The sequence below is a fragment of the Phyllobates terribilis genome, unplaced genomic scaffold (assembly GCF_046119375.1).
Source record: "Phyllobates terribilis strain yellow unplaced genomic scaffold, ASM4611937v1 Scaffold_3__8_contigs__length_932513732, whole genome shotgun sequence".
Classification (NCBI taxonomy): domain Eukaryota; kingdom Metazoa; phylum Chordata; class Amphibia; order Anura; family Dendrobatidae; genus Phyllobates; species Phyllobates terribilis.
This window is the reverse complement of record NW_027362763.1, coordinates 618,405,059-618,431,877: the sequence shown is the minus strand read 5'-3', so window position 1 is coordinate 618,431,877 and position 26,819 is coordinate 618,405,059. Positions and strand designations below refer to the sequence as shown.

The window sequence follows — 26,819 nt, the reverse complement described above, 5'->3', positions numbered from 1 at the left end:
TCGCACAAAGACACGGTGGTTGGAACCAAAGATCTCAAATTTGGACTCATCAGAGCAAAGCACAAATTTCCACTGGTCTAATGTCCATTCCTTGTGTTCTTTAGCCCAAACAAGTCTCTTCTGCTTGTTTCCTAGCAGCTATTTTACCATGCAGGCCTGCTGCACAAAGTCTCCTCTTAACAGTTGTTGAAGAGATGTGTCTGCTGCTAGAACTCTGTGTGGCATTGACCTGGTCTCTAATCTGAGCTGCTGTTAACCTGCGATTTCTGAGGCTGGTGACTCAGATAAACTTATCCTCAGAAGCAGAGGTGACTCTTGGTCTTCCTTTCCTGGGGCGATCCTCATGTGAGCCAGTTTCTTTGTAGCGCTTGATGGTTTTTGCAACCTCACTTGGCGACACTTTCAAAGTTTGCCCAATTTTTTCGAACTGACTGACCCTCATTTCTTAAAGTAATGATGGCCACTCGTTTTTCTTTACTTAGCTGCTTTTTTCTTGTCATAATACAAATTCTAACAGTCTATTTATTCAGTAGGACCTTCAGCTGTGTATCCACCAGACTACTGCACAACACAACTGATGGTCCCAACCCCATTTATAAGGCAAGAAATCCCACTTATTAAACCTGACTGGGCACACCTGTGAAGTGAAAACCATTTCTGGTGACTACCTCTTGAAGCTCATCAAGAGAATGCCAAGAGTGTGCAAAGCAGTCATCAAAGCAAAAGGTGGCTACTTTGAAGAACCTAGAATATAAGACATATTTTCAGTTGTTTCACACTTTTTTGTTAGGTATATAATTCCACATGTGTTAATTCATAGCTTTGATGTCTTCAGTGTGAATGTAAAATTTTCATAGTCATGAAAATACAGAAATTTCTTTAAATGAGAAGGTGTGTCCAAACTTTTGGTCTGTACTGTATGTGATCCGCTTGACGGACAAACCACAGTTTTAAATAGGTGGATTTTAGTGCTGTAATATGGAAAGGATCTGGCTGTAATCTACAGTGTCAACAAGCAAGTGGAGCAGAAAAACTGTGTTCTCTGGATTGCTTTTTAAGCAAATAATCAGGATTAAGATTAAAAAAAGAAAAAAATATTCCTGGCCCCTGATGCTTGGGGCTATTTCTAGAAATATCTGTAATAGCATCAGCAGCAGACAGAACTGGAATAGACCCTCTTGCTATATGCACTGCAGTCTGCCACATACACTGCCTGCCTGCCTAGCACTGATATCTATGCCGCTGGATTAGTCCTCAGAAGGACTGTTAGTTGAGATGGATATGTGTATAATATATTGTAGTACATCTATGCTAACTAAGAAACAAGCAAATCTCTCCCTAGCTCAGCAGCACCTCTTCCTGTGACGAGCATGGCGGCGCCAGGTCTGATAAAGACCTGATGACGCTGTGCGGCAAGCCTGTCACAGTAATGCTACAACCAACATGGCTGCGGCATTACAGTGTATGGCAGACAATCCCTACTTGTTCATTTGCTCTCTAAAGAGCGCCAAACATGCAGGGAGGAGACCCTAGCTCCCGCCATGCAACCCCGGAAAGCCTCGGCTAGCTCCGAGCATCTCAAGCAGTGAGATGCTCGGACGAGTGGCGCGCATGCTCGCTCATCACTAGAGGCCACCTTACCATGGCAATGGCCTCTCCTGGTGCAGCTGTAGATGCCACCTTACCATGGCACTGGCTTCTCCTGGTAGAGCTGTGGAGGCCACCTTACTATGGCACTGGCTTCTCCTGGTGCAACTGTGGAGGCCACCTTACCCTTACCATGGCACTGGCTTCTTCTTGTGCAGTTGTGGAGGCCACCTTACCATGGCACTGGCTTCTGGTGCAGTTGTGGAGGCAACCTTACCATGACACTGGCCTCTCCTGGTTTGGTGTGGCTCCCTGAGAACAGTACTGATGTCATCATAGCTATGTCTCACACCAGCAACATAGGAGGTCCCGGTCTGTATACATTGGTGGAAACTGGTGGAAACCCTTCTTTATGGAGAGCTTTTAGAGTAGACTCGAAATGGTCTGCGTTTTGCCAGGTGATGTTTGAGATCAAGTCATCGATCGATGGATTCAGTGCAAACACGCACATGTCTGCGTATAGAGCCTTGATTGACTGCTTCCTTATATGCACAAGGCTTTATTCGTTGTCATACCAGGGCTGTGGAATTGAAGTTGGTGTCCATTTTGGTGGAGTTGGTATAAAATGGACCGACTCCTAAAATATATAATAAATTGGATTCATTAGTACAATGTAGGATGTGCTGTAAAAGTTTTCATAAGAATTTGGGAGAGTTATGAAATGTCCTATACATGTCTGTTCTATTCCCTGATCTAAGGTTCTCGGCTTTTAGTTGAGATGAATCAGTGCTACACTTTATGTACATGCTCAAATTGAGCACAACTATACATTGTGCCTTTTATTAGGATTTACCTGTTACTTCTCAGATGCAAGTGACGTCATCAATGTTGGAGAAAGATAATGGAGCTGCTCTCTCTCCCATGCTTTCAGAGGATGCCTCTTTGTTTTGACAACCACGTCTTGAACAACTTTATTTGTGTCCCTATGTTAAGGAGCTACATAACATTTTATTGTGAGCCACATGTGCTCTGTGTCACCTCAGCAGTGCTGGTCATCTCCCTGACGCCCTGTTTTCTACTGATCTCCTATTTAGGCCATCTAGACCCAAACAGAAAACATTCATATGTCTAAAACATACAGTGAGACCACGGACACATTGGTTTACAGTTGTTAATACACTAATGAATTGCAGGAATGATGAGTAACTGGTTTTCCTTCAGTTTCAACATGCTTTACACACTATTATACAAGAGTCTATCACCTTCAAGGCTTATGTTTTGTTCTGTAGTGGTTCCCACTTCTGCAAAAGAAAACAAGATTAGTCGTGGCATTGATTTTTATTTTAGGCTGTGTGCCCACGATGCATTTTTTAAGCTTTTCTGCAGCGGTAAAAACGCTGCAGAAACGCTTAAAAAAAGCTTGGTAGAAGGCCTGCCATGTTCCCCAATGATAATCCGCATGTGCTGTGCACATGCTGCGGAAATTTCCGCTGCGGATTATCATTGCGGAAAAATCCGCAGCACTACCAATTATTTTGCAGAAGCGCTGCGTTTTCGCCGCCATTGACTTGCATTGAATCGCTTGGATTCCGCATCACTGTATATGTAGATGCGTAATCCAAGCGTTTCAATGTGCGGATGGTACCTGGGTCTGGAGGACAGGAGACTCTCCTCCGGACCCGGGTACCATAGAACCTGTAAAAAAAAGAATAAAATAAAAAATAAATGTTATATTTACCTTCTGATGGCCCCCGGTGTGCTTGTCTTCACTTGCTGGCAACTCACGGTGGACTGAAGGACCTGCGCTGACGTCATTTAGTCATGTGATGGCAGGTCCTTCAGTGTACTGCGAGCTGCCGGCAGCCAGGATGGAGCGAAGCAAGACTGCGGGGGCCATCAGAAGGTAAGTATAGATTTATTTTTTACCATTCTTTCGGTCACACTATATAAATCCATCCTGTTTGCATGGATTTATATAGTGTGACCAAGGTGTCAAGCACTTTCCAAGTGATGCTAAAATAGCTTGAAAAAGCGCTTGATAACCCGCATGCAGAAATGCAAGTGAAGAACGCTTCACATCCGCATGTCCCTGGCAGGAAAAACGCATGTACAATCCGCATGTACAATCCGCATGCGTTTTTTCTGCCAGGGAGATGCAGAAACGCTCAGGAAAAAATCCGGAACATTTTCATTGTGGGCACATAGATTTACATTTGTTTCACTGCAGCTACTGATGTCCACAGTTACTTTATTGCTGAGAGATGGATAACTGCATCATCAGTTTTTCTCATACGATTTCCTTCCATGTTTTACACGGCTAGAACTCGTACATAGGATAGTCTATCCTCAGACTAAGCGGTCCACACAAAAATACAGACTTGTCTGAAATTGATCAACTGTCTGATCGAATGACATCCATGTACTGTCCAATTTTTATGTACTTTGATATAAGTTTTTTTTCTTTTCCCATTTGAGAAAAAAACTAATGAAACTCTGCCCAAATTCTGATGACACTCAGACAGCTGATGGCTCTGATCAAAAACATTGATGAAATTCGGACTGTTTTTTTTTTGGAACGAGGAAATAACTTGCATCTGAATGCGCCCCGCTGACTGAGTACTGACCGAATACTGATAGTGGGGCCGTGGCCTAACATGCATTTTTTGGTGATCTGGAATAGTACCAAGTTTTCCTTATTGTAGAGTCATGAAATGGCCATTATTTGTCCAACTATATTTCTGGACAGTTGAGTTACAGCCAAGATCCATCTATATGGAATAGCCATATTCATAATATAATTTTCTTATTCATTGGGTCATTATTATATTGTAGGAGTGACTCATGAGAGTTCTTCTGTAGCATTTTCTTTATAAAATATATCACGTATTCATGAAGTCATGTTATAAATCTACTGTGGAGACGATCAGGAATAGCTGCATTGTAGTTGTCTTTTAATCATAAACTACTGTTTGTACCATTACATTCACAGCAGAGCGAGTTTAGAAGAAAGAAAAGGGAGATGTTTGAGGACATACTGGAAGAACGACGTCAGTCTGGTGATCTGCGATATGCCATGAAATGTTTTTCACCAGTTATCTATAGGAGCCTTATCCCGTGCAAACCAAGTGCCCTGAAGAGCATGGTGTTACAGTCTGAGCAGTTACAATATGTTATCAGACAGGTGAGAGGGACAGCTGTTCAGTATTATATTGCACTGATTATTTCTGCAGGAAGTATTTTTTCATGCTGTATATTATATTGTTTTCATATAATAAGCAGATTAGATCTCCCTTATACACAGGGACTCATGTGAAATAAAATGAGTAGGAAAAGTATGTGATCTCATCAGAAAGTCCTTCACTTTTCTTTGCCCTATTTATCTAAAAAAAAAAAAAAAAAAAATCATGAACACTATATTGACAAAGGTGTTGGGACATTCCTCTTCATCACTGAACTCAGGTTTTTCATTCAGTCTCATTGGCGAATGCAAGGATATCATCATCTGCCTGTGCAATCTCTAAAATCTGGAGGGGAAATAATGCTATGGGGTTGTTATTTCAAGGCTTGGTCTAGACCCGTTAGTTTCAGTGGAGGGGAAACTTAAATGGGTATTCCCATCTCCAAGATCCTATCCCAATATGTAGTAGGTGTAGTAATAATATTAGCAAATACCTCCAATTAGAAACATTGTATAGTTCTTCTGATTCGCTATGTCGCTTACACCATGTGCAGGGCATTGCCGTAGCTTAGGTATTCAAGGTTACAAGCACTAACAGCTAACTGTCACTATATGAGTGGTCGTAAACTACTGCAATGCCCTGCACATGGGGTAAGCGACATAGCGAATCAGAAACATTATACAATATTTCTAATTCGCAGTAATTGCTATTATTATTAATACACCTACTACATATTGGAATAGGATCTTGAAGATGGAAATACCCCTTTAATGCTTTATTACTACAATAATAAGTGGACAGTTGTATGCTTCCAATTTTGTGGCAGCAGTTTGGGGGAAGATGAGGTTCATTACCAATATGAGCAGTCCGGTGGCTCAGTGGTTAGCACTGCAGCCTTGCAGCACTGGGGTCCTGGGTTCAAATCCCACCAAGGAACAACATCTGCAAGGAGTTTGTATGTACTCCCTGTGAGTTTCCTCTGTGTTCTCCGGTTTCCTCCCACACTCCAGAGACATACTGATAAGGAATGTAGATTGTAAGTTTCAATGGGGACAGTGCCGATATTGTCTATAAAGCGCTGTGGAATTAATGGTGCTATATAGGTGAGTAAAATAAATACATAAGGGCATGGTTGGGTGAGTCTGGAGTGGAAGAACTTGACCGGCTGCACAGAGCCCTGACCTCAAACCCTTTGGGATGAACCAGAACGGAGACTGTGAGCCATCATTGCGGACCCTCCTGTTCATCAGTGTCTGACCTCACAAATGCTCTTCTGGATGAATTAAAAAAATTCCTACAGAAACATTCCAAAATCTTTTAGAAAGTTTTCCCAAAACAGTGGAAGCTGTTATAGCTGCAAAGGACTAACCAACTCCATATTAATGCTTTAGAATAAGATGTCATAAAAGCTCGTGGAGGTGTCATAATATTTCTATTCCTTTGTATGTCCCGTTTCTTGCCCCTAATGGGTCGGAGGTTATCTATTGCGATATACAGTATGTTCTTACTTGTTAGGCTTTTGAAAGGGAATGTTGAAACCAAGTACAGGCGCTTGGTGCACTCATGGTGTGGCTGAGCAGTTGAGTGCACTTTTCCTCCTTGCTTTGCCTCTGTCTTTGCCTTCCTCTTCCTTGATTGACAGCTCTGGTTCTACAAGAGTCAGAGTAGGGCAAAGATAGATGTAAAGCAAGTAGCTGGGAAGCTGCACTTATCTGCTTCTCCACGTCTAGGCTGCTCTAAGCAGCTGTGCTTGGTTTTAAGTCATTTTGTGCTGACACTCCCTTTAAAAGAAGCACTCCCTTTCAATTGTTAATTATTAAGTTAATATTTTTAATTATTATGCTTGTATAGATATTATTCCTGTATATAATGACTTATCCTATGTTCTCCCTCCCTGTTTATTGTAAAATTCCCCCAAATAAAAAGAAAAGAATCACTCCCATCTACATTTTTTAATGAAATGTGTGCGTATATGTACATGTGATGTAGTGAGAGTGTATTAATCTGCTTACCTGCTGGCGTTCTCTTCATTGTCCAGTGCCATTCTGCTTCGCTTCTCAGTGATGCCACCGCAATTCAGACTATCCCTCTCACTCTGTGTGAGTCTCTTTTACAGTGAAAACCTACGGAGCTTCTTTTTGACGCTCAAAAGGCTTAAATTGTAAAAGCCACTTCTGGGTCACGCAGAGCGCAGCATGATTTGGAGAGTCTGAAGATTGGGGACATCACAGGGAAGCGGAGCAGAATGACGCTGGATTCAGGATAGCGTGTCAGTTGGTGAGTACGGTATATTAATACACATACACACATTTAAAAAAAAAACATATATGGGAGTGCTTCTTTATGTTACCCTGCAGAAGATATCTGCAGCACACCTTTTGCTTTTAACCCCTTTACAACCCAAGGTGGTTTTCACGTTAATGACCAGGCCAATTTTTACAATTCTGACCACTGTCATTTTATGAGGTAATTACTCTGGAACGCTTCAACGGATCCCCCTGATTCTGAGAATGTTTTTTCGTGACATATTGTACTTCATGATTGTGGTAAAATTTCTTCGATATCACTTGCGTTCATTTATGAAAAAAACGGAAATTGGGCGAAAATTTAGCAATTTTCAAAATTTGAATTTTTATGCCCTTAAATCAGAGAGATATGTCACACAAAATTTCCCACATGTCTACTTTACATCAGCACAATTTTGGAACATTTCTTTTTTTTTTGTTAGGAAGTTCTAAGGGTTAAAAGTTGACCAGCAATTTCTCATTTTTCCAACAAAATTTACAAAACCATTTTTTTAGGGACCACATCACATTTGCAGTGACTTTGAGGGGTCTTTATAACAGAAAATACCCAAAAGTGACATCATTCTAAAAACTGCACCCCTCAAGGTGCTCAAAACCACATTCAAGAACTTTATTAACCCTTCAGGTGCTTCACAGGAATTTTTGGAATGTGGAAGAAAACAATGAACATTTAACTTTTTTCACAAAAATGTTACTTTAGACCCAATTTTTTTTATTTTCGCAGGGGTAACCGGAAAAAATGGACCCCAAAATTTGTTGTGCAATTTCCCCTGGGCACGCAGATACCCCATATGTGGGGAAAAAACACTGTTTGGGCGCACGGTAGGGTTCGGAAGGGAAGGAGCGCCATTTGACTTTTTGAATGTAAAATTTGCTTGAATAATTAGCGGACACCATGTTGCGTTTGGAGAGCCCCTGATGTGCCTAAACAGTGGAAACCCCCCACAAGTGACACCATTGTGGAAACTAGACCCCTCAGGGAACTTATCTAGATGTGTAGTGAGCACCCTGAACCCCCAAGTGCTTTACAGAAGTTTATAACATGGAGCCGTGAAAATAAAAAAATCAAACTTTTTCCACAAAAATTATGTTTTAGCTCCATTTTTTTTTATTTTCACAAGGGTAAGAGGAGAAAACGGACCCCAAAAACTTGTGTGCAATTTCTCCCGAGTACGCCAATACCCCATATGTGGGGAAAATACAGTGTTTGGGCGCACGGCAGGGTTCAGAAGGGAAGGAGCACTGTGTGACTTTTTGAACACAAAACTGTCTGGAATAGCGAGCGGACACCATGTCGCGTTTGGAGAGCCCCTGATGTGTCTAAATAGTGGAAACCCCCCACAAATGACCCCATTTTGGAAACTACACCCCTCAAGGATTTTATCAACGGGTATAGTGAACATTTAGAACCCAGAGGTACGACACAGAATTTGATAACATTAGGTCATCATATTGAATAAGTTGTCATTAGTCTTGAGTGCAAGTGCTCGCTATTTGAGTTTGCATCGGGTACTCAGGTATGCACCATGTATCACGGGTGCTCAAGTGAAATGCTTGAGTCCCTGCCCCGCATGTTTCACGGTTATTAGACACCCAAAAAAAACAAACATGCGGGGATCGCTCGTGCATGATTTTTTTGGTCGCAAAGCATATGGGGCGGAGACTCGAGCATGTCACTCAAGCTCCCGCGATATTCAGTGCATACCCGAGCACCCGATGCAAACTCAAGTAGCGAGCTCAACACTAATCGCCATATTGTCGATTCTACGGGTCGGTGCGACTACAGCGATACCAGTGGATCCAGTTGGATAAACACGTAGCTGGGCTGCGCTGCTGAAGTGAATCAATTCTTCAGAGATGATGATGATGAAAAGGCTTTTTATTAACAACGCGTTTCAACGCCGTACTGGCGTCTTTTTCAAGTAAAAAAACCAAATGGTACAGCGATACCAGTATCATATCGAGTTTTTATGACGGACAGCTGTCACACAGTAAAAGACGCATTTTTGTTGTAAAATCTAGTTTTTGCATCGCCATATTTTGAGAGCTATAATTTTTCCATATTTTGGCCGACAGAGTCATGTGACAGCTTGTTTTTTGCGGGATGAGTTGACGTTTTTATTGGTACCATTTTCTGGCACGTGACATTTTTTGATCATTTTCCATTCCGATTTTTGGGAGGGGGAATAAACAAAAAACAACAATTCAGGAATTGTTTTTTTTTTTTTAATTTTTTTATTCTGTTCCACGTGTGGTAAAATTGATAAGGCAGCTTTATTCTTCGGGTCAGTACGTTTACAGTGTTACCAGATTTATATAGTTTTTCTATGTTTTGGCGCTTTTACACAATAAAAGCTATTTTATTGAAAAAATTATTTTTTTTGCATCGCTTTATTCTGAGAGCTATAACTTTTATTTTTTGGCTGATGGAGCTGTATGGCGGCTTGTTTTTTGCAGGAAAACATGACTTTTTCAGAGGTACCATTTTTATTTATATTTGTCTTTTTGATCGCGTGTTATTCCATTTTTTGTTTGGCAGTATGATTGTTTTTGCGTCATTATTGTTTTATTTTTTTTTTACCGTGTTCAATAAAGGGGTTAACTAATGGGACAGTTTTATAGGTAAGGTCTTTCCGGATGCGGCGATACCAAATATATTTTTATTTTTGGTGGATTATTTTTTTTTATATATTTTTTTTTAATATTTGTACAATTATTATTATTATTTTTTTTTTTTTCAATTTCTGACACTTTTTTTTTATTTTTATTCTTTGTCCCACTATGGGACTTTTACTTTTTTATTCTGATCGCCTGTATAGCAGAGGAATGCAAGCACCATCCCTGTGCTATACAGGCTGTCAGTGCTGCAGATGCAGAAGATATTTTGGTCATGCACTGCTCATGACTAAAATATCTTCCTGCTGTCTGGTGCCCCGGATGTTGTCATGACGACATCGGGTCATCATGGCAACATCCGGGAAGCCGCGGCAGACAGCGCTGGAGGCCGGCAGCAGAGGTGAGTATCCCGATCACCTCCCCTTGCCACCGCAATGCTGCGATCGACTTCAATCGCAGCATTGCGGGTGTTAATGTGCCGGGAGCGGTGTGGGACCGCTCCCAGCACATAGCAACGGGTGTCAGCTGTGACAATCAGCTGACACCCGGCGGAGATCGCGCCCGCACAGCCTGTGTGCGCGCGCGATCGCAAAGACGTATTAATACGCATCAGACTCTTAAAGCCCAGAGCGCAGACACGTATTAATACGTCTTGGACTTTAAAGGGATTAAAGAAAAAAAATAAAAAGAATTCTATTTCTAAGGATTCGGCTAGCAGGCAAAGCATCACTCCTTTGTCAACTGGTTGGCGCTGTGCATTCTAGTTCTAGATGCATCTTATTGTAGATATAGAAATCCTATCGTGAGTACTATTCTAGTTATATAAGCCACAGTATATTAATTTTTGCTTTTTATATTGTGTTCTATTTGCAAGTGTTCTTGCTGTTTTGGGATTTTATTTAACCCGTTAGCGACTGCTGTAACGCACTTTTACAGAGGTCATTAAGGGTACTTATGCCTCAGTTCCATGAAAATACGTCGCTGAGGCACAAGTGAATAGCGCCGCCTGGCGGCGGCGATTCCCGCTGGTGTCAGCTGTATACGACAGCTGATGCCCTGGCCGGTTTCAATGCCGATCGAGCCGATTAACCCCTTAAATATCGCTGTAAATTGTGACGGCAGTATTTAAGTGCTTACAAGGGGGTCTTGCGATGAGAATCGCGGGTCCCGATGGTTACCATGGTACCCTGAGATCAAGTGGTGATCCCAGGGTACGGTGGCCTGTGAGTCAGTGAGTTTAGTGACTCACTGACAGGTTTCGTGCACTGTAGTACAGGATAGTACTAGAGTATTGCAGTGTATGAGACCAGTGATCAAAGTGAAAATTACACATGTCCCACAGTGGGACTTAGTGAAAAAGTAAAAAAAAAGTGTAAGAAAATATGTAAGAAAAAAAAAATACATTAAGTGCACACACATCACTAAAATCCATTTTGCCGCTCAAAACGCTGCGTTTGTAACAAAACAAAAATAAACCAAAAAATGTACACATAATTGGTATCGCCACGTCCGGAACAACCGGCTCTATAAAACTGTCACATTATTTATTCCATTTGGCGGATGCTGTTAAAAAAATAAATAAAAAAAATACTCCAAAAATTACGCTTTTTCATCTTACGGACTCACAAAAAAATGAATTGAAAGCGATCAAAAAGTCATATGTAAAAAAAATATATATATATAGAAATCAAAATGTCAAACATTGCTGCAAAAAAATAAAAAATTTGCAACTCTCAGAATGACAATGCAAAATCAATTTCTTTTTTGTAAAATACTGTTTTTAGTCTGTAAAAATAGCAAAGCATAAAAAAAGGAATAAAAAAATCTAGTATCGATGTAATCATACCGACCCGACGAACAAATTGGTCTTATCACTTTTACCGCACGATGAATGGCCTAAAAAAAAAAAAAAAACAATAACTGAATTTGTATTTTGTTCATTCTGTGTCGGAATAAAAAGCGATCAAAAATTACTATGTGCACCAAAATAGTACTGAAGAAATCTGCAACTCTCCCCGCAAAAAATAAGCCATCATACAGCTTTGTTCACCAAAAAATAAAAAGTTACAGCTCTCAGAATATGGCGAAAAAAATAATAATTTTTACTGTGTGATAATAACAAAACCTAAAAAAAAAACATATAAATCTTGTATTTCTGTAATCGCACCGACCCGATGAATAAATACGCCCAATCACTTATACCATACGACAAATGACAAAATGAAAATAAGGACCGTTCTTGTACTTCTATTTCTTCATTCTACCTCCAAAAAAATCAGAATAAGGCTCGGCTCACATTTATCCTGCGCTCTCCGCTGAGCGCTTATGTCGAGGTGTTCGTGTAAACTCATCAAAACTGCAATTCAGACAAAAAACCCAGATGGAGCCACTCACTTATGAGGCTGATGGAGTCGCTTTGGGGTGGTCTATGCTCCAACGGCGTCCCATCATTTTAGGCTTTTTTTTTTTTTTTTTTTTAGCGCACAAGGGTGGACGACCAGAGATCTGTTCACGCCTAAAAAGATGGAGCCCACCGGAGCAGACGTCAAGCAGACTCCAAAGTGTCTCCATCTGTCTCTTTGTGGTGGGTGGTTCCATTGGGGGTTTCGTCTGAATCACATTTTTGTGGGATTTACACGGAAACTCAGACGTAAGTGCTCAGCGTAGAACACAAGAAGGTGATCCAGTCTTATTCTGGAAACAATCGAAAATGATGTACTCCAAAATGTTATCAATAAAACCCCTAATTTATCCCTCACAAAACCAGCCGCCTCTCAGGTCCGTCATCTGTCAATGGAACTGTAGGGGTCCCACGTTGGTAGTGGAACAAAGACTCTGGAAAAGGAACAGCTCCCACTCCCTCAAATAAATTCTAGTGAATTCTGCGCTCCCAAATCAAAATGTCCCCCTCCTTCTGAGCCCCACTGTGCCTAAACCGCAGTAAGCGGCTACATGTTTGGCATTATTGTAGTGGGGAGAACACTTAACAATTTAAGGGATGTGTGTTACTAGGAGAAATGTATTGGGCTGCTACAATATATGGGGGCACTACACTTTATGGGGGCACAATTTATGGGCACTAAACTGGCTTATTTGCAATTTTCCAGAATAAAGCCTGGCATAGATGTTACATAATAGTCACTGCAACCGTAGATGAATTCATTGAGTTGTGTAATTTCTACAATGGGGTCACTTTTGGGGTATTCTACCAAAATCTATGCTCCAAAAGCCCAATAGTGCTCCGTCCTCAGCCCTGATGTGTGACCTAACAATAATTTCTGATGCCATATGAGGCATCATCTTGTTCTGGAGAAATGGCATAAAAAATTCTGGGTCTGTTTTCTTCTATTGTCCATTGTAAAAATTACAAATTTGGGGCTAAAACTACACTGTGTTCCAAATTATTATGCAAGTAATATTTTCTCAGATTTTCCCAAATTACCTATATGAATTGCAGTCATTGTAATTTTCCAGTCAAATAACTATTAGAATACAATTGAAAGGTTTTTGTACAAACTGCCTATGATAACAGTATATTTTTAAAAAAATAAAACACTCAAACTGCACTCAAAATGCATGTTCCAAATTATTATGCACAGCAGAGTTTTCAACCTTTCCATTTTAATAAAGAACAAAAAAATGGTCATTTTTGAAATTATAAGCATTAGCAGGTTATTACAAACTGAAATCAAACAGTTTTCAACTCAAAACTTTATTCTAGGTGATGTTACATTTGCACATAGGACCCCTTGTTCGAAAGGAGCTTCTGAACTCTCTCGTCTATTGAATTTGTCAGGTTTTGGATGGTTTCTGCTTCAATTGTTTTGCATGAGGACAGAATACCCTCCCAGAACTGCTTCCCGCCATCATAGACACTCCTTTTGATGATGCTCCAGAGGTTCTCAATGGGGTTGAGGTCAGGGGAGCATGGGTGCCACACCATAAGTTTGTCCCCTTTTATGCCCATAGCAGCCAGAGATGCAGATGTGTTATGTGCAGCATGAGACGGGGCATTATTATGCATGAAAATGATCTTGCTGCGGAATGCACTGTTCTTCTTCTTGAACCATGGCAGGAAGTGCTGTTTGAGAAACTCAACATACATTATGGAGTTCATCTTTACCCCTTCAGGGATCCTAAAAGGGCTGACAATCTCTCTCCCCATGATTCCAGCCCAAAACATTACTCCACCTCCTCCTTGTTAGCACCGTAGCCGTGTTTGCATGGGGTGCCCATCAACCAGCCATCCTCCACTCCATCCATCTGAATGCCCCCTCTCATGCTGCACATAACACATCTGCATCTCTGGCTGCTATGGGCATAAAAGGGGACAAACTTATGGTGTGGCACCCATGCTCCCCTGACCTCAACCCCATTGAGAACCTCTGGAGCATCATCAAAAGGAGTGTCTATGATGGCGGGAAGCAGTTCACATCTAAGCAACAGCTCTGGGAGGGTATTCTGTCCTCATGCAAAACAATTAAAGCAGAAACCATCCAAAACCTGACAAATTCAATGGACGAGAGAGTTCAGAAGCTCCTTTCGAACAAGCGGTCCTATGTGCAAATGTAACATCACCTAGAATAAAGTTTTGAGTTGAAAGTTCTGTTTGATTTCAGTTTGTAATAACCTGCTAATGCTTATAATTTCAGAAATAACCATTTCAGCAGCAGAAGGGAAGGAAGGGAGACACAGATCCATTACTACTGGGTAGGCGGAGCCCCACAGGATAGTTCACCTCAGATTAGAAAAAGTGATGACCGGCCCCTCCAGCTTAGGCTCCTACTCCCATGTCCTTCAGTCTAAAATTTGAGGTCGCAGAGGATAGTCGCTGCCTTTGCAGCTCCTCAGAAGAATTTTTTATTTTTATCTGGAGACCTGGACCCGTGGTCTACAGGTCTCAGGGGGTCTCGGCGCTTCAGGGACCCCTGACCCTCCCCTGGCAGATCTGCGTACCCCCTAAGGAGGTCCCCGCAGAAGCCTGCCGGCCCCGGGGGATACAGGGCGCTTCCTGGCGGAGACGCACACCGCCTCTGGGGGTCCCTGCGTGCTCCGCCGTGGGGGGGAGCAAAGGGCCATGGCGCCACACATCCCTGGGGGTCCCTGTGGCGCTCAGCTGGGTAAGTGCTCCAAGGTTTGAGTGCTTCAGCTGCTGCGACGGCAGCCGCTGTTACTGTTTCAAGTGGTGACTTCAGTTTTTGTCCTTGCAGGATATCACCGCTGCAGGCGTTTGTGTAATTCTCTGTGGCAGGGGAGCAGGGACGGAGGAGCGCGGGCTCCGTTAGTATGCAGCGGCCGGGGGCGTGGCTTCGCGCCTCTCTGCTGCCTGTCATCTTAGCCTCAGGCAGTAAGCTCCAGGAAAGCGCGCGCTGGAGCTGACCCAGCTCCTTCTTCTTCCAGGTCCTTCTGCCGGCGTCCATTACCTCGTGCAACCTCCTGCTCCCTGCTCCCCGCTCTCTACACCAGACACCGGGAAGAGCAGTCACCTCGGCCAGCTGGTGAGTCACTTCTGCCCTTTAAGGCAGAAGATTCCTTTTCAGCAACAGAATGGAAGGAAAGGAGACACAGACATTACTAGTGGGTAGGCGGAGCCCACACAGGATAGAACACCTCAGATTACAAAAAAGTGTTGACCGGCCCCTCCAGCTTGGGCTCCTCCTACTCCAGCTCCCCAGTCTAAAATTTGAGGTCGCAGAGGATAGTCGCTGCGGGAGCAGCTCCTCAGAAATTTTTTTATTTTTATCGGACGGAGACTTGGACCCCTCGTGGTCTAGAGGTCTCAGGGGTCTCAGCGCTGCTGGACCCCCACCCCTCCCCTGGCGGATCTGCATACCCTTTATGGTGGTCCCTGCAGAACCCTGCCGGCCCCGGGGGATGAGGGACGCTTCCCGGTGGAGACGCAAACCGCGCCATTGGGGTCCCTGCGCGCTCCGCCCTGGGGGGAAGCTAAGGGCCACAGAGCCACAAATCCCTAGGGGTCCCTGTGGCGCTCAGCTGGGTGAGTACTCCGCATTGGTAAATGTGTTTGAGTGCTTCAGCGGCTGCTGCGGCGGCCGCTGTTACATGTGTTCTGTTGGTGACTGTGTGTTTTTTGTCCGCAGGTGGATCCCTGCAGGACATGTGAAGCGGGGCAGGAGCGGAGAGCGGAGGAGTCGCGCGCTTTTTTGAATGCCGGCGGGGGGCGTGGCTTCGCGCCTTCCCGGTCTTTTCGCGGGCAGGTAGCGCTCTGAGCGCGCGCTTTCTCCTGTCCCTCCCCTTCCGGCTTCTCTCTCTCTCTGCGCGGCGGCCATTGCTGACGGCCTCCTCCGGCTCCTCACTCTCCTCTCCTCCCGTCAGAACCGAAGGAACACTGCACCGCGGCCAGCTGGGTGAGTCGCTTCTGCCTGTCAGGGCAGAAGCTTAACCTCCTCACCCCCACAACGCAGGGCACCTTTCTGCGGCACAATTAGGTGGCAGACTGTGCTGCCCTGCAGCTACTACCTCATATAGAGGTTTTTTGTCTGGGACTCGCACACCTCTTGCATTTAGCAGAGGTTGTGGGGAGTCTGCTGCATTAACCCCCTGGAGGCGGTTAACCCTTAATTGTGGGACAGCTGGGGTAGCTCTCTCTTTAAGAGCTTTAACCCTTCAGCGTTCGTTTCTTTCCTTTTAGAAGCCACACTGTCCTAGTTACTGACAGGTTTAAGCCTGCTATATACTGTGTGAGGGCATGTCAGATCAGGGTCCAGGAGGCGCGGACCGTCTCCCAGGTCCGCTACAGGATCAGTCTCGCGTATCTGACTCGCAGGAGTCCTCGACGGCGTCAAGTGCAGCGCAGGTCGGGGGGCTCAGTGATGTTAAAATGGAGGCTCTCACTCGTTCTATTGATAGCCTGTCTGACCTTCTAGGTCATTGGGTGTCAGCTAGATCCCAACTGTCTTCTCATGGCAGGAAGCGGCACAGGCCGGTACTGTCCTCCCCGCGCAGCGACTCGGAGATCTCTGATATGGAGGGTTCCCCTTCAAGCTCTGCTGGGGAGATGTCCGATTCGTATAAAGAGGATCGGCAGGGGCGCTCTGCCTCTCTTTTGGGCCGTGTGGATGCTTTTATTGGAGCTATGAGGGAGGCGTTACAGTTACCGGAGGAGGTAACTAGACGCCCTGGTAAGTCGGCCCGGCTGTTTCAGGAGTCGCATAGGTCGCGGTCAACGTTACCATCTCTGGATGAACTTGATGGGGCAGTGGAGAAGGAACGCCTGTGTCCGGATAAACGTTTTCAGGGGACACGGTTTTTTGAGGCACTGTATCCGTGTTCTACGGAGTCGATTGCTAATTGGATTCCTTCTCCTGAAGTGGATGTCCCTTTATCCCAGCTTAGCAAATCTTCATTACTTCCTGTTAAAGGGAAGGCGAGTCTGCAGGATCCGCTGGATAGAAAAACGGAGATGGCGGCTAAATCCATCTACGAGGCCGCGGGTCATGGATTCAGAGCGGCGTTAGGAGCCATGTGTGCTGGTGAAGCTTCCCTGAGGTGGTTGGACCGCCTACGGACGGCGTGGCAAGATGGATCCCCGCTATCCGAGGTAGAAGGGCTTTTCAGGTTGTTGGAAGAGGCAGCACGATATGGCAGAGATGCAGTTCTAGATAATACGTCACTGCTGTCCAGGGCGCAATCCTCGGCTGTCACAGTCAGAAGAGCACTGTGGCTTAAGCAGTGGACCGGAGACGCGGTTTCCAAGCAAGGTTTGCTGTGTTTAGCTTACATGGGTGGTCAGCTGTTTGGGTCTGACCTCACGGAACTGATTGCTAAGGCCAAGGCAAAAGAAACGGCCTTACCGCAGCGAAGAGCCGTGGCTTCTGCGTCTGGCAAGTCTAGTGCCGGTAGTAGTCGGCGGCCCTTTCGGCCCAGAGGACGGTTCGGTCAGCCCTCTTGGGAATCGGGTCGTCCCTCGTTTTCAGGAAAAAAGACCTCTCAGAAATCCTGCACTCCCTGGAAACAGAACTTCCGTCAAGACAAACGGGAAGCTGACAAAAAGCCCGCTAAGGCGGACTGACGCCAGGGTCTCACTCGAGGGTCCTCGAGTGGGGGGTCGCCTGCTCCAATTCGAGTCGACTTGGGCGTCCCACGTTTCAGACGCCTGGGTGATGCGGGTTGTGTCGGCAGGCTATTTCATAGAGTTTCTTTCTCGGCCCCCGGACAGATTTTGCCAATCTCGCATTCCGTCAGAGCCCGAGCTAGCTGCCGCTCTACGGCGGGAGGTCGATTCCCTTCTGCAGAATGGTGTGGTGGTGCCGGTTCCGCCGGAGGACTGGGGAAGGGGGTTTTATTCCAACCTCTTTGTGGTCCCCAAAAAGGAGGACAAATTTCGCCCCATTCTGGATCTCAAAAAATTGAATCTGCATGTCCGGACCCGGAAATTCCGCATGGAGTCGCTTCGCTCGGTTGTGGCGGCTCTGTCGCAGAACAATTTTTTAGTGTCAATCGACATTCGCGACGCTTATTTGCATATTCCCATCGGAAGGGCCCACCAGCGCTTCCTACGTTTTGCCAGAGGTCAGGACCATTACCAGTTTGTGGCCCTGCCATTCGGGTTGGCCTCAGCGCCCAGAGTTTTTACAAAAATTCTGGCACCTCTCATGGCGATCCTTCGAAGGCAGGGGGTTACAATTCTTCCCTACCTGGACGACCTTTTGATTGTGGCATCCACAGAGGAGGAGGCGGTGAGGGCTCGCAATCTATCCCTTCAGCTCCTGGAGGACTTCGGATGGCTAGTCAATTGGAAGAAGTCATCTCTGGAACCGTCGCAGTCAATCCTGTTTTTGGGGATGCACTTCGACACGGTACGGGCAGTGGTGTACTTGCCTCCGGACAAGCAAGCAAGTCTACGTCAACATGTACGGGTTATGAAGTCTTCGACAGCAATGTCCCTTCGAAGGTGTATGCACCTTCTGGGTTTGATGGTGGCGTCAATGGAGGCTGTCCCCTTTGCTCAATTTCATTCCAGGGGTCTCCAAATGCTCATTCTGACCCGTTGGGATCGATCGCAGGCTTCGCTGGATCGCAGTGTCATCATCTCACACAGGGTGCGAGAGTCTCTAGGATGGTGGTTACATCCAGAAGCGTTATCCCAGGGGAAGTCCTTCCTCCTTCCGCGGTGGTCGGTCATAACCACCGATGCCAGTCTGACGGGCTGGGGGGGGGTCTGGAACGATCTCTGGGTTCAGGGAGTATGGTCGTCAGAAGAGTCTGTCCTGCCGATCAACATCCTGGAGTTGAGGGCGATTTTCCTTTGCTTCCAACACTGGACGGTCCCTTTAAGCGGTCTGCCAGTCCGAGTGCAGACAGACAACGCGACGGCGGCCGCGTATATCAACCATCAAGGTGGGACGAGGAGCTCCAGGCTAATGATGGAGGTCTCTCGGATCATGGTATGGGCCGAGGCCAGGGTTCCAGCCATCTCCGCGATTCACATCCCAGGAGTTCAGAATATCACGGCGGACTTCCTCAGTCGCGAGAAGGTGGATCCCGGAGAATGGAGTCTTCATCCGAAAGTTTTTGCATTGCTGTGCTCCCGTTGGGGAACTCCCCAAGTGGATTTGATGGCATCCAGGTTCAACGCCAGGTTACCGACGTTCATGTCCAGGTACAAGGACCCGGAGGCTGTGGCGGTGGATGCTCTAGTGGCTCCGTGGGACCAATTCGAGCTGATCTATGTGTTTCCGCCGATATCCTTACTTCCTCTGGTGTTACGTCGGATCAAACTGGAGAGAGTCTCGGCTATGTTGGTGGTCCCAGATTGGCCAAGGAGGACGTGGTTCTCAACGCTGGTATCGCTTCTGGCAGCGCCTCCGCTTCCACTTCCACTTCGCCCGGACCTGTTAACCCAAGGGCCCATTCGTCATCCGGACCTGAAGTCTCTGCGTTTGATGGCGTGGCTCTTGAGACCGAAATCTTGACCCGTCAAGGATTTTCAGCCGAAGTCATTGCCACTCTGCGAGCGGCCAGAGGTCCTGCTACCACTAGGATTTATCACAAGACTTGGGAAGCCTTCTTCTCGTGGTGTTCGGGTTCTTCAAGGAACCCCAGGATTTTTTCCATTCCCAATTTGTTGGCCTTTTTGCAGTATGGGCTGGACAAGGGTTTGGCAGTTAGCACCCTGAAGGGTCAGGTTTCCGCTCTATCCTTGCTGTTTCGGAAGGCTATCGCCTCGCTTAGGGACGTACGTTCCTTTTTTCGCGGGGTAACCCGTCCGTTTCCGCCGCGGAAGGCACTTGTGACTCCTTGGCGGCTCAATCTTGTCTTGGAGGCTCTTCAACATGGGCCTTTTGAGCCTATGGACTCTGTTAGCCTTTCATTGCTTTCCTGGAAGGTTACCTTCCTGGTGGCGGTCACCTCTTTCAGAAGGGTTTCTGAGTTGGCGGCTCTTTCTTGCTCGCCTCCTTTTCTGGAGTTTCACCCGGATCGCGTAGTGCTTCGCTCACGGGGCGACTTTCTACCTAAGGTGGTGTCACAATTTCATGTTAACCAGGATATTGTGTTGCCCTCGCTCTGTCCAGAACCGAGGAATGCGAAGGAACGGGCCTTGCACACATTGGATTTAGTGCGGGCTTTAAAGTTCTATTTATCTATTATTCAAGGTTTTCAGAAGTCGGACTCCCTTTTAGTGATTCCAGCAGGTCGTCGTCGTGGTCAATGAGCTTCCAAGGACACTATAGCTCGATGGATTCGGTCGGCCATTTTAGAGGCTTACTGACTTAAGGACGAGCCTTGCCCAATTAAGATTCGAGCTCACTCCACGAGAGCTGTGGGTTCATCGTGGGCTTTTCATCAAGGGGCCTCGGCAGCTCAGCTCTACCGGGCGGCTACCTGGCGCTCCGTCCACACTTTTACAAAGTTTTATAAGGTGGACGTCAGTGCTTCCGCTGATGCGGCCTTAGGACGTAGGGTCCTGCAGGCGGCTGTAGTTTAGGTTATCTCTTTAACTTGTGTTTAGCGCTGGTTGCGCATTTATCTAAGTTGTTGGGAATCTGCCTCTGTTGTTTTTTTTCCCACCCTTAATTTCTGGACTGCTTTGGGACGTCCCACTAGTAATGTCTGTGTTTCCCTTCCTTCCATTCTGCTGCTGAAAGACGGATTTTGGTAAGACCTTACTTGTAAAATCCTTTTCAGCGAAGGAAGGAAGGGAGACACAGCACCCTCCCATGGCAGAAGTGCATTATTGTTTTCCAGATGCGGCGCGACTCCTCTCTGATGGCGGTCATCTGGGCGGAGGTCGGCGCGCTAGGGCTCTGTTCCAGCATTGCCATCTCATCGCAGTTGTCAGGTCCAGTGAGTAGTGCCTGGGACTGTGTGTTTTTTCTGTTATATGCATAACCTGTTCTCTCACATTTCTGAATTTTCGGAAGGGGTTGTGTTGTTCCGCTGGTGTTGTCTGCTCTTCCTTAGCTTGTGTACGGACTGAGGAACATGGGAGTAGGAGGAGCCTAAGCTGGAGGGGCCGGTCGTCACTTTTTATAAATCTGAGGTGAACTATCCTGTGGGGCTCCGCCTACCACTAGTAATGGGTCTGTGTCTCCCTTCCTTCCTTCGCTGAAAAGGATTTTACAGGTAAGGTCTTACCAAAATCCGTCTTTTTTTGTTCTTTATTAAAATTGAAAGGTTGAAAACTCTGCTGTGCATAATAATTTGGAACATGCATTTTGAGTGCAGTTTGAGTGTTTTATTTTTTTAAAAATATACTGTTATCATAGGCAGTTTGTACAAAAACCTTTCAATTGTATTCTAATAGTTATTTGACTGGAAAATTACAATGACTGCAATTCATATAGGTAATTTGGGAAAATCTGAGAAAATATTATTTGCATAATAAGTTGGAACACAGTGTACATTTCTGTGAAAAAAAAATGAAAATTTGCAATATGACCTAATGTTATCAAATTCTGTGCAGTATCTGTAGCTTCAAAATGCTCACTATACCCCTGGATAAAATCCTAAAGGGATGTAGTTTCCAAAATGGGGTAACTCGTCTGGGTTTTCCACTGTTTAGGCACATCAGGGGCTCTCCAAATGTGACATGACACCCTCAAACCATTCCATCAAAATCTACGTTCCAAACGTCACTCCTTCCTTACCAATCCCTGCCGTGCTCCTAAACAATAGGTTTCTCCTCCATATAGGGTATGTCCGCACTCAAGGAGCAATTGCACAACAAATTTGGGGGTTTATTTTCTCCTGTTTCCCTGAAGGGTCTAGTTTCCAAAATGGTGTCACTTGTGGGAGTTTTCCACTGTTTAGGCACATCAGGGGCTCCCCAAACACGACATGGCGTCCGCTAATTATTCAAGCAAATTTTACATTCAAAAAGTCTAATGGCGCTCCTTCTCTTCCGAGCCATGCAGAGCATCCAAATAGTAGTTTTCCCCCACATATGGGATATCAGCGTGCCCAGGAGAAATTGCGCAACAAATTTTGTGGTCCATTTTTTGTGAAAATAAAAAAAATTGGGTCTGAAGTAAACGTTTTGTGAAAAAAAGCTAAATGTTCATTTTTTTTCCTTCCATGTTGCTTCAGTTCCTATTAACACTTCAGGTGCTTCATAAACTTCTTGAATATGGTTTTGAGCACTTTGAGGGGTGCAATTTTTATAATAGTGTCACTTTTGGGTATATTCCGTCATGTAGACCCCTCAAAGTCACTTCAAAAAAAAAAAAAAAAAAAAAAAAAAGGTTTTATAAATTTTGTTGGAAAAATGACAAATTGGTGGTCAAATTTTAACCCTTAACTTCATAACAAAAAAAAAATTGTTTCAAAAATTGTGCTGATGTAAAGTAGACATGTGGGAAATGTTATTTATTAACTATTTTGTGTGACATATCTCTCTGATTTAAGGGCATGAAAATTGCAAAATTTTCTACATTTTTGCCACATTTCTGTTTTTTCATGAGTAAGCGCAAGTCATATTGAAGAAATTTTATCACTATCATGAAGTACCATATGTCAAAAATCAGTCTCAGAATCAGCGGGATCTGTTAAAGCGTTCCAAAGTTATTACCTCATAAAGTGACAGTGGTCAGAATTGTAAAATTTGGCCTGGTCATTAAGGACATAATTGGCTCCGTCATTAAGGGGTTAAGTAGTAAAGTGATGTCATTATTGAGATTTTTTAGTGTGTATTCTAAGAGCTACATATTATACATAGTTGATTGTTTATCTTGTGGATCAATATTGCCACATAGTAATATTGGTCAGGGAAAAGGAAAAAAGAATTGATCCAGTTGAAACAGGCATGTGGAAAGGAAATAAAGCTTAGCTTTTAATAGCCATATTTGAAAAAAAAAAAAATTGCTCCATTGGGTGTTATAGGCAAGGTACAACTGTGCAAAGATAACGACCTATGCGTTTCGACACTGAGTCTTAATTATGGCCATGATTCGCTGGATCAGTTTTTTCTTTCCTGATTCCTCCCTGGCTGCTCTGGCTGTATCCTTGCGAGCCACTGATTGCTCCACACACCGAATAGGTGAGCTGACTTTTCTTTTTGTGTGAATAGTAATGTTGATGTTACATATGTATTTCTTGAGCATGCGTGTTCATGGCGGGATACGCAAACACACTTTTGGGGAACAAAGGTTACCTGAAATTACTCTTGTGTAGTGCGTATTCACATTTCTTGCATTGTTTGCCTGCAGATTAGTTTGGAATCTGGAGATTCACTTGTTGTTCTTCAGGATCAAGCAACTGGGATTCTTGATGAAATGGGTCAAAACTTAAATCTGGTTGCAATCAGAATGTTTGCGGTCACCCTGAGCAAGATCTTCAAAAGGCTTTTCCATAAAGTTTGTGTCAATGATGAAGGCATACAGAGAGTGAGTAAGGAAAGATCACAGCAATGACAAATGGGAGAGGGGAATTACACACTTTAAGAGCACATCCAAACTTCTAATTGAATAAAATGTGTCCTTTTATTATGTAATTCTGCAGTTGGGTCAAGCTATTCAAGAACATCCAGTGGTGCTGCTGCCCAGTCATCGGAGCTACATTGACTTTTTGCTGATGTCATATATACTGTACACATATGATCTGGCACTTCCAGTTATTGCTTCTGGAATGGGTAAGTACATATCTGACTGGTGTGCTGTGTCACTAACATTTATATGTGTGTTAGATGGATGTACACAACTTCTTATCAAATCCCTTTTTTTTTTCTATATCGGCAACAGAATGGATTACCTCTTTTACCCCTTTGCGCACCTTGATGTAATTGTATGTCAGGCTTCACATGTATGGAGCAGACTCAATAGCTGAGCCCACTCTGTACAGCTCAGAGGCCGGCTGTGATATACATCTAGCATCTGCCTGTAACAGCAGCGATTGGCGCTAGCCTCTGTCACTGCTAGCGCAATCACTGGTGCAAATGTTCTTCGGCTCCCATCAGTCCGCGATGACCCAATTATGGAGGTTTTGTGGGTTACCATGGCCGCCAGGGGCCCACTGTAGAACCTGCTGATGCCATCTTGGTACTCCTCTCAAGTTTAGATATAGACTGAACTTCATAAGAGACTACATATTGTATTTTATATTGCAATGTTTTGGCATTGCAGTTTATGATATGAGCAATGCAATATGAATATAGCATAGTGTAATATGAGTATGCAGGTTCAGGTTCCCTTCAAGGATTAATAAATAAAGTGAAAAAAAAAAAAATTCTCAGAAGAGTATTGAAAAAAATTGTAATTAAAAGTGTAACTCGCTTGCCCTTTTCCTAGTTTTTAAATAAAACGAATTAAAAAACAGTATTTATGAAAATACTTCGAACTTTGACGTAAGTTTACGTCATGGTCGGGAAGGGGTTCCCACTTAATGACGTAAAGTGAGTAATGGCGATCATGAAGGCACAGGAGTAAGTGTCCACACGTTCGTCGCTGGGAGCTCGGCTTTAGTGAAAGTCGAGCCTCGGCTGTCACTGCCAGGAGTAGTTCCCACCCAGACCAGGGCCATTTAACCCCCCCAAAATGCCACAATTGATAGCAATCGCAGCATTTAGAAGGCAGGGAGGTTGCTCCATTTCCCTTTAGATCGGCAACCTCCGGGTCAGTCAGCTAAGGGGACAAGCCAGTTAGACCATGCTGAGATCATGGTCTAAGAGGCTTTTGTCAGTGCAGCACTGACTAGTATAATACAATGCATTATACCAGCAATCAGACTGATAAGTTAAAGTCCCATAGAGGGACTAGGTAAAAAAAGTGAAATAAAGTTATAAAAACATAAAATATTAAATCAATAAATTAAGTATATTTATGTAAAAAAAACAAAAACAAAATATACACATCCCCACGGCCAGAATGACCCAACCTATAAAATGGTCATACTATTTAACCCCTTCCTACGTAAAAAATAAATACTAAAAAATGTGGCAACAAAACTAAGCTTTTACATTATACCGCCAAAAAAAAGTGGAAAAAAATGCGATCAAAAAGTTAATTGTTATGTGCTTAAAATAGTGGCAATAAAAAAATGTCAACTCGTCCTTCAAAAAACAAGCCCTCACAGAACTTTGAGAGCTATAATGTTTCTATATTTCTGCTGTCAAAGTGTGGCAATGCAAAAACTTTATTTTGCAAAAAAAATAGCATCTTTTAGTGTATGGCAGCAGTTTAACATCAAATCCCAATATAAATCTGGTATTGCCGGAATCGCACCAACCTGAAGAATAAAGTTGTTAATTACTTATACTGCATGAGGAACAACGTAAAGAATAAATAAAACAAATTCTTTGTCTGCTGTTGATTTGTTCATTCTGTCTCATAAACCTCGCAGTAAGACTCAGCTCACATTTATCCCGTGCTGAGTGCTTACATTGGAGTTTCCGTGTAAATCTCTGAAATACTTGATTCAGATGGAACCCTCAGTGGAAGATACCCTAGAATGACCCAGGTGGAGACACTGTGAACTCCGTCTGGCCTATGATCCAGTGGTGTCTGTCTTTTTAGGTGAGCATAAAATCGCGGTCCGCCAGTTTTGTGCACCTCTGAAAAGAAGGACGACCCTGACCAGACGCCAGTCGGAGTCTAGAGTAACTCTGCTGCCTCATTATAGTGAATGGATCCCTCAGGGGTTTCATCTGAATCGCATCATTTGGAGATTTACATGGAAATCCCAATGTAAGTACTCAACATAGCGCGCAGGATAAATGTGATCCAAAATGTTATGTAAAATGTTCCCAATAAAAGCTTCAACTCAATCCACAAAAAAAGCAAGTCCCCACTCAGGTCCGTCATTTGTCAATGAAAATATAGGGGCTTCCACATTACTGGCAGTACGAAGGCTCTGAAAAAGTGCTTAGTTAGTCCGTGATATCAATGCTACAGGAGGAAGTGCATAGGCTGGACTCAGACACCAGCTGTGATTTAAGGCGTGCACGCCCTCTGGTCTGTCTGCTGGACTTAGAGAAAAGAACCTTTTGACCTTTGCGTTTTTTCCTCGTTGCAAAAAGGTCTATTTGGGGAAATCCCCAACGGACACACAACTGCCGGAACACCTCGTTGTTTAGCTCCCATTCTGTTGGTAAGATCTCCTGTCTGCTTAGATAGTCCGCCGTTATGTTCCTGGTTCCTGCTAGGTGGACCGCCGAAATGGACCAGATCGTTCTTTCCGCCCAGGAAAAAATCCTTGTGGCTAGGTCCTGGAGCGCCGGGTGCCTTGAGCGCCCCTGGTGCCTTAGGAAGGAAACTACTGTCATGTTGTCTGATGAGATATTCACATGCTGATTTCTTAACCGAGCTTGGGTGCGCTTTAGCGTTTCCCATATCGCGTGTAGCTCTCTGTAATTGGATGAGCATACCCGGACTTCTGTTGGCCAAGTACCCTGAAGAAATTCTCCTTGTAGATGTGCTCCCCATCCTGACCTGCTTGCGTCGGTAGTAATGGTGACTCAAGGGGATGTTATCCGCGGGATCCCTTTCTTCAGATTTACTGGTTTCAACCACCAAATTAGAGATCTCTTTACTCTTGGGGATAAGCAGATCTCTCTGTCTAAGGTTATCTGCCTTCTGTCCCAGCCAGATAAAGCTGCTCTCTGGAGATCCCTTGAGTGGAACTGGCTCCAGCGGACACAGGGGAAGAAAGATGTTAGGGTGCCCAGTACCTTCACAGC

At 44.4% G+C, this 26,819-nt stretch overlaps 1 protein-coding gene across 2 annotated transcripts in view; it reads left to right on the top strand.

The window, feature by feature from the left end:
- Window positions 1-26,819, top strand: part of GNPAT (glyceronephosphate O-acyltransferase) — a 355,670-nt gene that overhangs the window by 14,763 nt on the left and 314,088 nt on the right. For both annotated transcript variants that reach the window (XM_073671501.1, XM_073671499.1), the window contains exons 2-4: window positions 4,577-4,768; window positions 23,356-23,532; window positions 23,648-23,777. In XM_073671501.1, coding sequence (XP_073527602.1) covers window positions 4,577-4,768; window positions 23,356-23,532; window positions 23,648-23,777 — 499 coding nt within the window. The remainder of the gene's footprint in view (window positions 1-4,576; window positions 4,769-23,355; window positions 23,533-23,647; window positions 23,778-26,819) is intronic.